This window comes from Podarcis cretensis, assembly GCF_951804945.1.
Source record: "Podarcis cretensis genome assembly, chromosome: 16".
Lineage (NCBI taxonomy): Eukaryota > Metazoa > Chordata > Lepidosauria > Squamata > Lacertidae > Podarcis > Podarcis cretensis.
The window spans coordinates 29,899,223-29,915,575 of NC_137186.1; the positions used below are offsets into that span (position 1 = coordinate 29,899,223).

The window sequence follows — 16,353 nt, forward strand, 5'->3', positions numbered from 1 at the left end:
GCCAAGCAGCTTGGTGAGAAGGTGGTAGCAGTTGGTGCAATAATTCGCAAATTTAGCAGGGGATCAAATACCCCCCCCCCCATTGTATCATGGTTGGAATTCTTACAGCCATGAGCACTCACCCAGGGCCTTCAAGGACCAGACCTCCCACCCTCCTCCACCAACGCAATACAGAGTACAATCCCTATCAGAGCGTAGATGACAGAGCGTATGACAGATGACAGCTCTAGCGGACTTGGGCAAGCGAACCAAATGAAACATGACAGGGGCAGAAAAAAACAAAAAAATTAAAACTCGGAAAATCTGATTCTTTGGGCACGGGAAACTTTTTCCAGCCAGGTTCCTCTGCAAACCTGTGCAGCCACGTTGCGAAGGAAGATCCAAGTCGATCTAAGCAGGGCTTGCTGTCTCTTTCATTTATTTATTTTTAATACATATTTATTAAAAATTTTTGAATACAAATGCAAATATTAAACAACATTACTTATATCATAACATAATTTCGTCACTTCTTTAGACTCCCTCGCGTCTCCCGCTCGCACTTGCATCGTTACAAAAAGTTTTTCCAAGCAAATTACCCACTTGTTTGCAATCTTATCTCCACTCATTTAAATAAAATCTAGCAATTCTCCAAAAAGTTTGTATTTTCCTTAATCTCACTTATCGTCAAATTCAGATCTAATTCAGTGATGGGCAATTATTTATGATCTAGCATCCTTCTTAACATTCAACCAAATTACAATATTTTTGTAAATAAATCTTGAATTTCCTCCAGTCTTCCTCAACCCACTCCTCTCCCTGCTTGCCTGTGAATATTCAGGAGCACGCTTTCAAGGCTCCTGATTCTGCCTTGGCAGTCACTTATGATGTCGTGTGTTGGGTAGGTGGTGGAGGTTTTGGTGGGGAAACAACCTCCCATGCCAAATTAGGGCCCGGGCCCACGATCTTATGCATCCTGTTACCTGGGTTCCAAGCCCCATTGAGCGCAGCAGGGCTGACTTCAGAGTCCAATATGGATTGCATTGAGCAGAAGCAAACGAGCCATCTTGATACGCTTTGTGCTCTCTGTTCCCTCTCTAGGTGTGCCTGCAGCTTTTCAAGTGGATGCCGGAAGAGATTTTGCCCCTTGCGTGGGAAGGCACCAAGAACAGCAAAACCCTTCAAAGGATTTTGAGCTCTCTGCTGAAAAGCATTGTGGGAAAGGTACCTGTTTATGAACCGGTCTGGCTTGTAGTCCTGTGTGGTCTCCTTTTTAAAAAACCAAAACCAAAATAAAACGTTGTTGTTACCTGCCTTTCACACGCAGGTTGCAGGGTGGGGTAAAGGTAAAGGTAAAGGGACCCCTGACCATTAGGTCCAGTCGTGACCAACTCTGGGGTTGCGGCGCTCATCTCGCTTTTTTGGCCGAGGGAACCGGCGTACAGCTTCCGGGTCATGTGGCCAGCATGACTAAGCCGCTTCTGGAGAACAAGAGCAGTACACGGAAACGCCATTTACCTTCCCACCGGAGCGGTACCTATTTATGTACTTGCCCATTCACGTGCTTTCGAACTGCTAGGTTGGCAGGAGCAGGGACCGGGCAATGGGAGCTCACCCCGTCACGGGGATTCAAACCGCTGACCTTCTGATCGGCAAGTCCTAGTCTCTGCGGTTTAACCCACAGCGCCACCCGTGTCCCTGGGTTACACCAGTTTAAAAATTCAGTTATTAAAAATATTTAAACTGCAATCATGGGAACAGAGACTTGTCTTGCAAACCTAGATCTCTGTTGTCAACAGGCCAGGGTAAAGAGGTAGACCCACTTATTCTGCATTGAACACCCCCCTTGTCAATCAAGGCGTGCTTTACACACACGCTTCAATAGAACTGTGTCAAATGATTCATACAATAAAATACTTAAACACTAACTCATGTACATAAATATAAATAAAATCAGGGAGCATTACAAGGCAGCATAATGCAAAACACCAGTGAAGAAGAGAAGAGTTTGGATTTGATATCCCGTTTTATCACTACCCTAAGGAGTCTCAAAGCGGCTAACAATCTCCTTTTCCCTTCCTCCCCCACAACAAACACTCTGTGAGGTGAGTGTGGCTGAGAGACTGGCCTACCGGCATCCAGCAGCTGCATGTGGAGGAGCGGGGAACCGAACCTGGTTCACCAGATTATGAGTCCACCACTCTTAACCACTACACCACACTGGCTCTACAACACCACACAGTCAATACAACACTACCTGCATGGTGCGGTGGTTAGAGTGTTAGATTAAGATCTGAGAAACCAGGCTTCAAATCCCCACCTGGCCATGAAGAAGGTCACTGGGTGACCTTGGGGCCAGTCACAGCCTTTTAACCTACCTCACAGGGTTGTTGTGATGGTCAAACAAGGAGGGAGATAATTATGTATGCAGCCTTGAGGACCTTGGAGGGAAAGATGAGATATAAATACGGTAAATGCATACTTAGGTCCGTTAATTGCATTGGGTCTACTCTGAGTGGGATTTAGTTGGCTACAACCCCTTTATCTCTGCATCAAGTAAGTGCAGGATTAGCGAGCATTTAAAAATCCCCTCCCTCAAGTCTGCAATTCTAAAAGTTGTTTGGCTATATCTGTAAAAGAAGTAGACAAGAAATTCTCGTTTTATATACAGTGGTACCTCGGTTTTCGAATGTAATCCATTATGGAAGACCATTCAGCTTCGGAAACGTTTGAAAATCAAGGTGCAAAGGGAGAATTTCAATTTCAGTAGAGGAAATTGAAAAACATGCAGTGGAAACCATTCGACTTCTGAGGCGCATTCGAAAATGTAAGCATTTACTTCCAGTTTTCAGCGTTCAAAAACCAAAACGTTAGGCTTCTGTGACGCTCGAAAACCGAGGTACCACTGTACAGTATATAATTTTTATTAAATTTTCTGTTTTACAATTTAGAATATTCATTTAAACAACCTTAAAATATCAATGACTTCCCTTTTTTTCTTTCCATGGTTCATTTTGCATAACATAAATCCCTGCATATTTTACATAAATCATTCAATATTCCATTATTGCATCCATCAAAACTTATTTACATTGTTGAATTTATCTTACCGCTGCCAACGTTTTCAGTGGTTATTCTGTGAACCACCCAGAGACTCCTGGGTATAGGGCAGTATATAAATTCAATAAATAAATAAACTAAAATCCCCCTCCCATATATTCAATAAACATTTTCCAATCTTCTTTAAACATATGTTCTTCTTGTTCTCTTATTCTATATGTTAGGTCCACAAGCTGCACATATTACATCAGTTTAAGTTGCCATTCTTTTTTGGTTTGGGCCTCGCTCTTTTCCATTTTTGGGTTAACAAAACACGGGCCTCAGGAGTAGTATATATAAATAACCTTTTTTGACACCTGGGAATTTCTGTCTGAATTATCCCCAATGAAAAGGATTCTGTTGTTTTTTTGGGGGGAAAGTGCTTTTAAACATTTTTTTTCAATTCATTATAAATTATTTCCCAATATTCTTTTGCCCTTTTGCATGTCCACCACATATGAAAGAACCTCTTTGCATCTCCAGCACTTATCTGATTCAGTCGTATACATCTTAGCAAGCCAACGCAGAGTTAAATACCATCTGCAAATCATTTTCAAGTGATTCTAGGAATAACATGCTGTAAATTTCAGATCGCTCTTTCAAAGTTTTCCTCAGAGATTAACATTTATATTATGTCCTGTATCTATTGCCCAATGTGTCATAGAGGCTTTGACAAGTTTGTCTTTTGTTTCCCAGTCTAATAACATATCGTACATTTTAGATATTGGGACACGGGTGGCGCTGTGGGTTAAACCACAGAGCCTAGGACTTGCCGATCAGAAGGTTGGCGGTTCGAATCTCCATGACGGGGTGAGCTCCCGTTGCCCGGTCCCTGCTCCTGCCCACCTAGCAGTTCGAAAGCACATCAAAGTGCAAGTAGATAAATAGGTACCGCTCCGGTGGGAAGGTAAACGGCGTTTCCGTGCGCTGCTCTGGTTCGCCAGAAGCGGCTTAGTCATGCTGGCCAGATGACCCGGAAGCTGTACACCGGGCTCCCTCGGCCAATAAAGTGAGATGAGCACCGCAACCACAGAGTCGGTCACGACTGGACATAATGGTCAGGGGTCCCTTTACCTTCACATTTTAGATTAAAAAGTTTTTCTTTATTTTGTATAAGATCTTTTTCAAATTGTGAGCTTTGGTCCGAGAAACCATTCTTGTTCACGGGGTTTACCTTCGCCATAGGAAACCTGCAGGGACACTCGGCTGCTGGCTGCTACTGCTGTGAGCATGTTGGTCAACACAGCGCCAGAGCCCCAGAGAGGAGCCATGGCTGTCCTGGGTCTCTATCAACTTCTGGACCTCAGTGGTTGCTCTGTTGAGCAGAGACAAGATCCCAAAGCAGCCAGCCACCAAGGTGTGTTCAGACGTCGCTTTCCTTGCTGCACAAATTGCTCTGTGTTTCGACTTGTGTGCCTGCGAGCTTGTCTTGATCTGTTTGACTGCAAATGAATCTCCTGTGTCTGTAAATAAAATGTGTTTAGCGCTCGTTTCTGCGTTTGCTTCGAGAAAAAAAGAAATGTTTGCAATGAATGCAGAAAGGAGCAGTAAATGTGTGTCATATTCCACTAAGTGGCAGAGGAGGAGGAATGGTGGAGACCACCTCCCAATCCTCACCCTTCCTGGGAGGGGGAAGAGGAAAATAGTACAGTGGTACCTCGGGTTACAGATGCTTCAGGTTACATATGCTTCAGGTTACAGACTCCACTAACCCAGAAATAGTATCTCGGGTTAAGAACTTTGCTTCAAGATGAGAACAGAAATCGCGTGGCGGGAGGCCCCATTAGCTAAAGTAGTACCTCAGGTTAAGAACAGTTTCAGGTTAAGAACGGACCTCCAGAACGAATTAAGTTCTTAGCCCGAGGTATCACTGTATAGATTTACAACAGGGGTTCGAGGGAGGTCACAGCTCAGAGGCAGATGAGGGGAAAAGTTGGGAAATCATGGGAGAGTCGGAACAACACCCGGCTGACACCTTGTCATTAGAAAGCATTCCAGACTCTTCATCTCCCAGAACCCGGCAAGCCTTAAAAGTAGGAGATCAAAGAGCTCAAAGACAGAGGGCACATAGAAGCACCCGTAGAAGTGACGAATGAGGAAGTGGGAGAGATGGAGGTTGGAGATTTACTCAGAACAACGCCATTATCCAAGAGGTTTGGTTCTATAGCCTCTCTCTGTAATATTGAAATATAAAAGGATGGTAAGAAACTTTCCCTTGTTTTAATACTTTCCCTGGGCAACCAGAAGGAAGCCGCTGACAGCATCCTGACACTCTGTTTCTGGAAGTGGCTGTCACATCAGTTAGTTAGGGGGATATCAGGGGAACAGAACAGCCTGCTTTGTGAATGTAGCTTTGGTCAAATCACCTCGTTAATGGCACAGGAACCCAGCACAGATAATGTTGGGGAGAGAGACTTTGTGCTGGACACCAGGCAATGGCTTTTCCCACCTTTCTTGCCCCAGCCCTAGAAGCCTGTGCCAGACCATGACTCTAGAAACAGCAGAAGCAGCTGGGAAAAGAGGAGTTAAGGGATCTTTTGTGTGTGTGTGTGTACCGTATTTTTCGCTCTATAAAATGCACCAGACCACAAGACGCACCTAGTTTTTGGAAGAGGAAAACAAGAAAAAAAATATTCTGAATCTCAGAAGCCAGAACAGCAAGAGGGATCACTGCGCAGTGAAAGCAGCAATCCCTCTTGCTGTTCTGGCTTTTGTGACAGCTGCACAGCCTGCATTCGCTCCATAAGATGCACACACATTTCCCTTTACTTTTTAGGAGGAAAAAAGTGAGTCTTATAGAGCAAAAATACGGTGTGTGTGTGTGTGTGTGTGTGTGTGTGTGTGTGTGTGTATACATATATATATACACACATATATATATACACACACACATATATATATATACACACACACACACACACACATATATATATATATATATACACATATATATACATATAAAATTTTGCTTCTCAGCTTGTATTACGTTATTTCATGTGCTATGACTTGCTGTTATTTTTATTGATTATAGTTTAGAAAGTAGCGTAATTGTTAAGAGTGTGTTTCTGTTTAATTTGCTGGTATTTGATTCTATTTTGTACTATTATATTCTGGTGGATTATTGAATATTACTTTTTTTGATATAAGTCGTTTATTTTAAAGTTATGCTTTTTATTACAACATTTTTGTCATGGGTCAGATCGTTCTGAGGTGTGTGACCTTTCTCGGTTCCTTCAGCTTGTAAAACCCCTTGTGTATACAGAAGGGCGGTGTGCAAATTAATAATAATAATAATAATAATAATAATAATAATAATAATTTATTATTTATACCCCGCCCATCTGGCTGGGCCTCCCCAGCCACTCTGGGCGGCTTCCATAGAAAGCAAAAATACAATAAAATATCACACGTTAAAAACTTCCCTGAACAGGGCTGCCTTAAGATGTCTTCTGAATGTCAGGTAGTTGTTTATCGCTTTGACATCTGCTGGAAGGGCGTTCCACAGGGTGGGCGCCACTACCGAGAAGGCCCTCTGCCTGGTTCCCTGTAGCTTGGCTTCTCGCAATGAGGGAACCGCCAGAAGGCCCTCGGCGCTGGACCTCAGCGTCCGGGCAGAATGATGGGGGTGGAGAAAGTGAAACGAGATGGAAATGCCGCTCTGTGAATCTGAGCCAACATGAGGACAGATTCCTTTGACCGACTCTGGAGAAATTTCTTTCTGTGACCAGGAGAATGCTGGTTTGGCACGCTCCGTGTGCCCCGACCTCCTTGGAGCCCGGATGGACTGGAGAGGGTGGTACTCACCCGGGGCTTGTTAGCCTGTTGCAGGAAGGAGATCCTGAGCTGCTGTCTGGATGATACCACGCAAGAGGTAGGCTTGAGGAAAGAACTTCTGCTCTTCCATAAACCCAGAGGCAAAATTTGGTAAGCGTCAGGTGCTCGGGGCAAGGGTGGTCCGTCTTGGGAGAGTTGAGGCCAGCAACCTGTGCAGTGGCAAGGAAGAGTCTAGGGCAGGGAGGCCAGCATTTGAATCCCCACTCAGCCATGAAGCTCACAGAGTTGTGGATTAGTCACTGCCTCTTTCTTTTTTATATAATAATTTTTATGAATTTTCAATTACCATCCAATAATACATAGCCTCATTAAAAGGTAAAGGGACCCCTGACGATTAGGTCCAGTCGTGACCAACTCTGGGGATACGGTGCTCATCTCGCTTTACTGGCCGAGGGAGCTGGTGTACAGCTTCCGGGTCATGTGGCCAGCATGACTAAGCCACTTCTGGCGAACCAGAGCAGCGTACGGAAACGCCGTTTAGCTTCCCGACGGAGTGGTACCTATTTATCTACTTGCACTTTGACGTGCTTTCGAACTGCTAGGTTGGCAGAGCAGGGACTGAGCAACGGGAGCTAACCCCATCGCGGGGATTTGAACCACCGACCTTCTGATCGGCACTCTGTGGTTTAACCCACAGCCCCCGCTCCCAAAATAGCCTCATTATAACAATACCAAATTATAATACAATTACTAATACCAATCATTCAAATACCGAATTGTATAATTTAGGTGGCCTCCTGTGTGCTAGAATTGATGGTTTGATTCCCCCCCCTTTATTTCTGCATTCCGAAATCTTACTAATTTCAATTACATTCCGTGTAGAATAATGATCCCTTACACAGCAACTGCAATATTAATAACATCTATTTGTGTTGACACATTAAATTTCTAAAAACTACAAGTGAGGCACTCAAACTATATCCTTGTTCTTCCTGTGTGTGACAATTACTCTGTTCGTGGTGTTTCTTCCTGTCCTTGTAAAATATTATGTCTATCTTTTCCCAGTTGTTGCTGTTCTCCTTCATGCCTTGGGTGGAGCTGATATCCCATTGCTGTTTCAGAAATTTCTCCAACCCTCCGTCCCGTGCTTCGTTGTTTTGCAACTTTAACAACAGCTGCAAAAATCACTCTGTCCATAAAGAACCTGTTTTCACCATTTTCCCTCACAGCATGGGAAGAAGAGCGCTCTGTCACTGCCTCTTAGCCTAGCCTACCTCTCAGGGTTGTTTTGAGGATGAGAGGGAGAACTGTGTGGGTGCCACTTTGCAGGAACGGTGTGGGGTGTAAATGTAACAATAATTAAGATTTTTTTTAAAAAAAACAACCGTCTTGTTATTAAAATGCCCTGTGTTTTTTCTCATTTTGAGGCTTTTTTCTGCCTCCTTCCCTGAGAGAGATGCATGATTTTTGTTGGCTTTTCTTAACACTGGGCCTGAAAAAATATACAGTGGTACCTCGGGTTACATATGCTTCAGGTTACATTCGCTTCAGGTTACAGACTCCGCTAACCCAGAAATAGTACCTCAGGTTAAGAACTTTTGCTTCAGGATGAGAACAAAAAACGCACAGCGGCAGCAGGAGGCCCCATTAGCTAAAGTGGTGCTTCAGGTTAAGAACAGTTTCAGGTTAAGAACGGACCTCCAGAATGAATTAAGTACGTAACCAGAGATACCACTGTACTGTGATTGCTTCCTTCCACCCCACACACCATTTCCCCCCTACGTATAGAATCGTAGGAGTGTAGAGTTGGGCAGGGACCCATCTCAACCAACCGCCTGCAGTGCAGGAAATGCAGCTAACTCACAGCCCTTATGCCCTCTTCTGCAGGCTTGTCTGTTGCTGGATGTCTTGTTCCCAGCTCTTTTGGTCCTGATGGAGGAGCCGGATTACTACTGCTTCCAAGGTAGGTGGTTTGCCCTGAAGTCATCCATCCAATTCAGATGGTCGCAGCCAAAGGAGACCCAATTCTCAACCAGGAAAGAAGCATCTTAGTTTCATAATAATAATTATTTTTATTTTTTAAAATTTATTTATATCCCACCCATCTGGCTGGATTTCCCCAGCCACTCTGGGTGGCTCCCAACAGAATATTAAAAACACGATAAAACATCAAACATTAAAAACTTCCCTAAACAGGGCTGTCTTCAGATGTCTCCTAGAAATCAGATACAGTGGTGCCTCGCAAGACGAAAAGAATCCGTTCCGCGATTCTCTTCGTCTAGCGGTGTTTTCGTCTTGCAAAGCAAGCCCATTGACGGCTTAGTGGATTAGCGCTATTAGCGGCTTTTAGCGGCTTAGCGGATCAGCTGATAAGCGGCTTAGCGGCTTAGAAAAAGGGGGGGAAAGGGGAAAAAGACCGCAGGAACTCGCAAGACATTTTCGTCTTGCGAAGCAAGCCCATAGGGAAATTCGTTTTGCGAAGCGCCTCCAAAACGGAAAACCCTTTCGTCTAGCCGGTTTTCTGTCTTGCGAGGCGTTCATCTTGCGGGGCACCACTGTACGTAGTTGTTTATTTCCTTGACATCTGATGGGAGGGCGCCAACACTGAGAAGGCCCTCTGCCTGGTTCCCTGTAAGCGCACTTCTCGCAGCGAGGGAACCACCAGAAGACCCTCAGAGCTGGACCTCAGTCTGTGGGCTGAGCGATGGGGGTGGAGACGCTCCTTCAGGAAGACTGGGCTGAGGCCATTGGAGAACCTGTGACCCGCCAGAGTTTTCTGGACTACAACTTCCATCCTCCACAGCCTATGCCAACTGTGGCTGATGGGAGCTGGAGTTGAAGCAACATCCAGAGAGCCACAGGTTCCCCATTCCTGCTTTTAAAACCTTGCGTATGCAGAACGAGGAAGCGGTTGTCCTTGGTGTGATTAGCCTGGACCTCCGTTTGCAGTGTTTTCTCTATGGCTTCGACGCGTCCGAGAAAGTCTGGAGGAGATCTGGGAAGGGAAAAGGAGCCGGGTGCTGGCGGACCAGTCTAGACTTCTCGAGAGACTGACCCAGTTCCTCTGGAACAATGCAGAGAGCCCGGTAACGGTACCTTTTTCATTTCACCTGGGCCTTCTTGTATCCTGTCAAAGCTGCACCCGCAGAGGAGGCTTAACATTAGTTTTTAAGAAACCCAAACACCCATATTCAACAAAAACAACCTCGTGCAACAGCAAGTGCTAAGCAGACCAGAAGTCAAGGGTACCACTTAGATCAGAGGGTATTCAATGAGGGGCCCTCCAGATGTTGTTGGACAACAGCAGGGTTGATTTGATTTAAATCAAATAGATTTAAATCACTATTTAAATCATGATTTAAATCACGAGTCAGTAAGACTTGATTTAGATCATTTTTCCCCCCAGAAAAACTCATTTTTGCTGGTATAATTTAATATTTACAACCAGATAAAGGTTTCATTTTTGGAATAATAAGTTTTCAGAGTAGTTTTTACAGTTATATCAAAACTACTGATTTGGTTATACTATTAGAAATACATAGATAATTACAAAAAATATTGTGAGGTTTAATAAGTTAACTGTTTATATTTGGACAACTTTTCTGCTGTATTTTATTGGAAGGAGAAAAATAATCACGTCCTTAATAAGAATTCAAACAATTAATGTAACTAGAACAATAGCATTACAGCATATGTCTCCATGTTTGTTAACTGATGTGGTTAAACAATGTTAAAAAAAACAAACCCTCAGACTGAGTTTTAGCACACATGAAAAACTTAAAACAAATCCTTATTTCCTGATGAATAGCCTTTGGACTATAATGTAACTTAAATAGAAAACTATAGAAAGATTTTTCCTCCAAAAGCATTTTATTTTAAAAATCCAATTTAATTTTTTTTTAAAATAAATTTTTTTATTAATTTTCCAATTTTTAACAAACACAACAAAAACAACATAGAAACAAACACATAAAATCATAATTTCTTAACCTTATTTCCATAAGCCTCTTTTCTCAGACTTCCCCATACCTTCCCCTTTTTGCATCCTTTTATTTTTAACAATTATTCAACAACCCTTTTAGCCAATTAAATATAAATTCATTCTCCCTTTCAATTTCACCCTAAATCAAACAAAATTTACCTGATAAAAAAAACTTACTTGAATAAAAAAAAATCTGATTTAAATTTTAAAAAATCTGATTTAAGTTAAAAAATAAATAAATCCAATTTTTAATTTTTTAAATAAAAAAGCCATTGATTTTTATCCACTCCGGGCTGCAGCAGGGGATAGCTCGGTCAATAGAGCACAAAACTCTTAATATCAGATTGCTAGAAAGTTGTGGCTTTGAGCCCCACGTTGGGCAGAAAGATTCCTGCAGACTAGATGGTCCCTTCCAACCCTACGATTCTATGATTCATACATAATAATGTTACTTTCCCACCCCTCCTCTGCCCACACTGTTCAGGTGGAAGGGGTATCTGATTTCATCCACAGCTCCTTCCAGCTCCTCCTGGAGATCTACAGCTTAGAGTGTGATCGCTTTGAGGACCTGGAGAGACCCCTCTATGGTCAGTTCCTCCAGAGAGTTATCCTGATGCCCTGGCAGGCCAGAGCTCGGTATTTTCCTCTCATTTCGGTTCTGCCCTACCTGGGTCCTGAAAAGGTAAGGGGGGGATGATGTTGGTGTGTGAGTGCAGAGCTCAGCCCATAATACTCTGAAAGGGTCAGGTAGCTGGAGATGGAAATTGCCCTCTTTGTTAATTTCTTAAAAACAAAACCCACCGAAACCTTTCTCTTTTTTTACTGCTTTCGTACGTGCCATAATACGAGCCTATTTCACCTGTGTGTTTCTATGCATCAGCGCTGTAACAGATTGTTTTTCAAACGCCTTGGGAATTGAACGTTTCGGCTCCCGAACGATCAAAAACCAGAACTGGTTGTTCCGGTTCTCGAACGTCCTCTGGAACCTGGATGTCTGACACGGTTTCCGATTGGCTGCGATGTTCCTGCAGCCAATCGGAAGCTGCGCCTTGGTTTCTGAATGTTTTGGAAGTCGGATGGACTTCCGGAACAGATTCTGTTTGACTTCCAAGGTACCACTGTATTGTTACAACTGAGTTTGCCAAACTTGGGTCCTCCAGCTGTTTTTCGACCACAACTCTCATCATCCCTAGCTGGCAGTACCAGTGGTCAGGAACGATGAGAATTGTAGTTCAGAAACAGCTGGAGACCCAAGTTTAGGAAACATTTGAATTAAATCAATAACCACTTTCAGTGTTTACAGATCCCATTGACTTTAGCAGTGGGGCGTAGCTCAGAACACCTGCTTTGCATGTAGAAGGCCCCAGCATCTCAGGTAGACCTGGGAGAGAATCCTTGCCTGAAACCCTGTGTTGTAAACAAAAATTGCCCTTTTCCCTTATGGGGTATCCAAGAGCCCATATAGAGTCCTTACATAGGTTCCCTATTGGTGGGAGAGAATAACAGAGGCCAACCAGAGAATATTGAGAAGCAAAGGAGCTAGTAAGCTTGATCTTTATTGATCTGTTGCAACAGGGTGCTCCCCTCACACACAGGAAAGGAGGAGGAACCCAGAACAATGGCGTGCAAGGCCTTATAAAGACTTTTGAAATTGCCACCCTGTAGATCAAGACCACCCCCAGAAACATCATACATACATCACAGAAGGGGTGTAACCTAAGACCACCCCCAGATACATCATACCTACGTCACAAAAAAGGCGGTCTAAAACAGAAAATTTGAATGTTGTTTTTCTCCTGTCCTTGTTTATCTCCTGTCTGGCAGGTTACTTGATTGGATTGCCTGGGGAGCCTGGCCAGTCTTTTGTAGTGATAAATACTTAGTTCCTGGGCCAGGTCACAGGCTCACACCCTATTCAAACACAGACATACCCTTAAGACAGGATTTGTGAAGGAAAAGACAATGGGGAGGCTCCTCCATTTTGACCTTGCAGAGAAAAGATTTGGTCAGTTTAGGAATCAAAATGGTTCCAGGTTGGCCTTCCTGTGCTGATCTACGTATGTGCTTGGTTGGTACACTTATGAACATGACCATATATCTAAGACCATAAAATTCCTATCACACCTGGGGAGCTGCTGTCAGTCAGTGCAGTCGATACTAAGCCAGATGGACCAGGGATCTGACAGGATAAGGCAGCTTCTCCTGTTTCTCCTTAATCCAGCCCTTGGAATCTTACTCTCTTTTGAGGCATTCCCAAAGTAAAGGAACGATTGAACTCTGATTAATAAGAATACACACAGAGGGTTGAACCAGCAAGACTCTGGGAAGGGTGCGTATAATAATCTCTGCCTCTACCCCTCGGGCCAGGTCGTTTTATTCACAAAATAACTTTTTACAGAGTGTTCATAAGAACCAATCAGATTTCTTCTGAGCATTTCAACAGACCCCACGTGGGGACAAAGTTAGACTACCAAAACTAATTAAGCACACATATTTCTGGGGTAAACAAAACAGAACTACAAAGGAGTGCATTTGGCAACCCCTGAGGTCATAAACAAGCAATATACATGATAAGAAGGATGGCCAGGAAGACAGCGATCATTATCAGCTTCAGGTGAGACCTGTTTCCTGGCCCTGAGATTAACATCCTAAGATTAACATATCAGAAAAGCTACATCAAAGAAACTGCCCACTGTCTTTGATGACCCAGGATGCCTACCTGGCGAAGACTGGCAGTGTACGTGACTGGTCAAGCAAGAGAAATGGAACAGGGATGCGGAGGTGTGGATTGATCAAGAATCATATCAAAATAGTTTAAACCCAGTCAGCGCAATGCTTTCATTGCTGACACAGATGGCTTACTCTGTATTTGTTATAATTCCTCATAGTAATCCCACCTGATCACTACAGGCACAGCCTCCTTGGCAATCTTTATAGAACTTTAGTTTATGGTTGCCGTCAATTTGATTTTAATTAATTTTTATAATGTTTTTAGAATGTTGCACTATTTTGGTGTTGTTAGCCGCCCTGAGCCCGGCTTCAGCTGGGGAGGGCGGGATATAAATAAAATTTATTATTATTATTATTATTATTATTATTATTATTATTACATCTTTTTTTGCCAGCACTGAGCAAGGGCCCGGCTCAGTACAAGGCAGCTTTCTGCGTTTCGTGCCATTTGGTGACCTTCTCTTGTATTTGTGTAAAGACCCCTGACATCCTGCCGTCTCCTGATTGATTGATTGGTTTATTACGGCCATTGGCCCATATCTAAAAACAATACATCAAAATTTATCCATAAACAATACAATTTAAACAGTTCCAAGTTAAAACACCCCTATAAAACCAATTTTACTTCAATTAAGTAAACTATACACAATAAGCTCCCTCTATGTCAACCGCAATTCAAATCCCTCAGATTTTGGGGGATATGCGTCTTAGTTCTGGCACTTATTGATGGTTCTTAAGTTTGGCTAAGCTGTCAGAGTCATACAGTGATCCATTTCTCCTCTTATGAAATAAGACATTAATCAGGTATCTAGCGACTGCAAGGGATCTACTTGAGTCTTCGTCGTTTAATAAGTATATTATTTGGGCTTCCTGAGGTCTGTCAGGTATTCTCGATAAATATGGGGCCAGAAACTTGGACCGTGAAGCCGAATGTATAGGACAACAGAAGATTATATGATATAACGATTCCGTCTCCTGAATCTTCCCTTTTCCGTTCTGCTCAGGTTCTGGATGCATACAAAGATCTCCCGCAGCACCTCTTGAACTGCCTATCGACCAACCACTTGTGCCCTGCCGCCTCCGATTTGTACAAAACGATCCTCCAGCTGCAGCGCAAAGTTTGGGCCGAGAGGCGGGAGCAGGTCCCAGAGGAAGTGCTGGCTCGGGATTGGGGCCGCTGCTGGCTTGCGGTCCTCTCCAGCGCCTTGACCTCTCCCTCCCCTTCCCTCCAGAGCAATGCCTCCAACTACCTCCTGGGCTGGACCTTGCGAGTTTTCCCTGCCTCTTACTCTTTGTTGGACGAGAATTTTAGGAGCAGGGAGCCCTCTAAGTTGCGGGCCTGGATCTCCTTGCTGAATGCCCAGAGGACCATCTCAGGGGCCTTCCCCTCCAATGCAGAGACCCTCGAAAGGCTCCCCTCCTGCATCTTCTCCAAAGAGGAGAACGTCCGTTTGGCGGCACTGAGCCTCCTCTGCTCCGCCCCCAGGACCAACCAGCCCTTGTCCGAGATGGAGGCCCGGCTTCTGAAGGAAGCTTTGCCACTGAGCTTGAACTGCGATTCCTCGTCTTTCCGGCAGCTCCTCCAAACCATGGTTAAGAAGGCCCTGGTCCGGCTGAGGGACAGCTCTCTTGCCCTGCTACGGAAGCAGGAATCGGACAAGAAGGGACGCTGTGGCGGGAAGGATCCGGAAACAACTTTGGGCCAAGCCGTGGGTGAGTTGACCCATCCTCCACACAACAATTGTGAGAGCAGGATGCCAGACCAAATGGGCCCCCTGCTCTTCTCACGTTTTTAAATACAGTGGTACCTCGGGTTACATACGCTTCAGGTTACAGACTCCGCTAACCCAGAAATAGTGCCTCAGGTTAAGAACTTTGCTTCAGGATGAGAACAGAAATCGTGCTCCGGCGGCGCAGCAGCGGCCGGAGGCCCCATTAGCTAAACTGGTGCTTCAGGTTAAGAACAGTTTCAGATTAAGAACGGACCTCCGGAACGAATTAAGTACTTAACCCGAGGTCCCACTGTACAGGCAACTCCCAACTCACATGTGGTTGGTGCCGTGAAATCAGTAAATAATTCAGTTCCATCCCAGAAGTGGCGGGATAAAGCTGGAAAGTCCCTGTGGCTTGTGAGGAGACCCTCCCTAGAGGCCAAAGAGTCCAGAAATAAAGGCTTTAAAAAAAAAAACTAACACCCTATGGGCTCCAAAATGGCACGTAGGAGCTCTTGCTGCTGCTGCTGCTGCGCTACCCCGCTTCACAGCTGTTGGGCAGGAGGCTGGATTGCAGCTGGCTTGAATGCACTGTTTGTTGCTCTTTCTGGCAATCTGGAGGCAAAGGTACCGTAGAAAAGAAGCGTGTTACAAAGGTGGCCTTTGGCTAAGGGGCCGGGCAATTTCTAAAGCAGGCATAGGCAAACCCGGCCCTCCAGATGTTTGGGGACTATAACTCCCATCATCCCTGACCACTGGTCCTGTTAGCTAGGGATGATGGGAGTTGTAGCCCAAAACATCTGGAGGACCAAGTTTGCCTATGCCTGTTCTAAAGTTTTATAAAGTTCTTGGAACGCCTTTGTTCTGAATCCTCACCTCCTTGCGAAGTGGGGGAGAACTCTGTTGAAACAGGAAAATAAAGATCTTCCTGGCTTGCCTTCTACTGGTTCCTGCTTCTATCCATTCTTCTCTGACTGATCATGGGCTTAGGGGACGCAAGTGTCTCTTGGGGAGTTGGGCTGCAAAAGCAAACCCCAATTTTTTTCCACAACAGGAGCAGGTTAAAAAGCAGGCGTT

At 44.4% G+C, this 16,353-nt stretch overlaps 1 protein-coding gene across 2 annotated transcripts in view; it reads left to right on the forward strand.

Moving 5' to 3' along the window:
- Positions 1-16,353, forward strand: part of LOC307204656 (tRNA (32-2'-O)-methyltransferase regulator THADA-like) — a 66,553-nt gene that overhangs the window by 13,751 nt on the left and 36,449 nt on the right. For both annotated transcript variants that reach the window (XM_079956304.1, XM_079956305.1), the window contains exons 6-12: positions 1,081-1,203; positions 4,264-4,435; positions 6,807-6,949; positions 8,740-8,815; positions 9,802-9,938; positions 11,319-11,516; positions 14,569-15,277. In XM_079956304.1, coding sequence (XP_079812430.1) covers positions 1,081-1,203; positions 4,264-4,435; positions 6,807-6,949; positions 8,740-8,815; positions 9,802-9,938; positions 11,319-11,516; positions 14,569-15,277 — 1,558 coding nt within the window. The remainder of the gene's footprint in view (positions 1-1,080; positions 1,204-4,263; positions 4,436-6,806; positions 6,950-8,739; positions 8,816-9,801; positions 9,939-11,318; positions 11,517-14,568; positions 15,278-16,353) is intronic.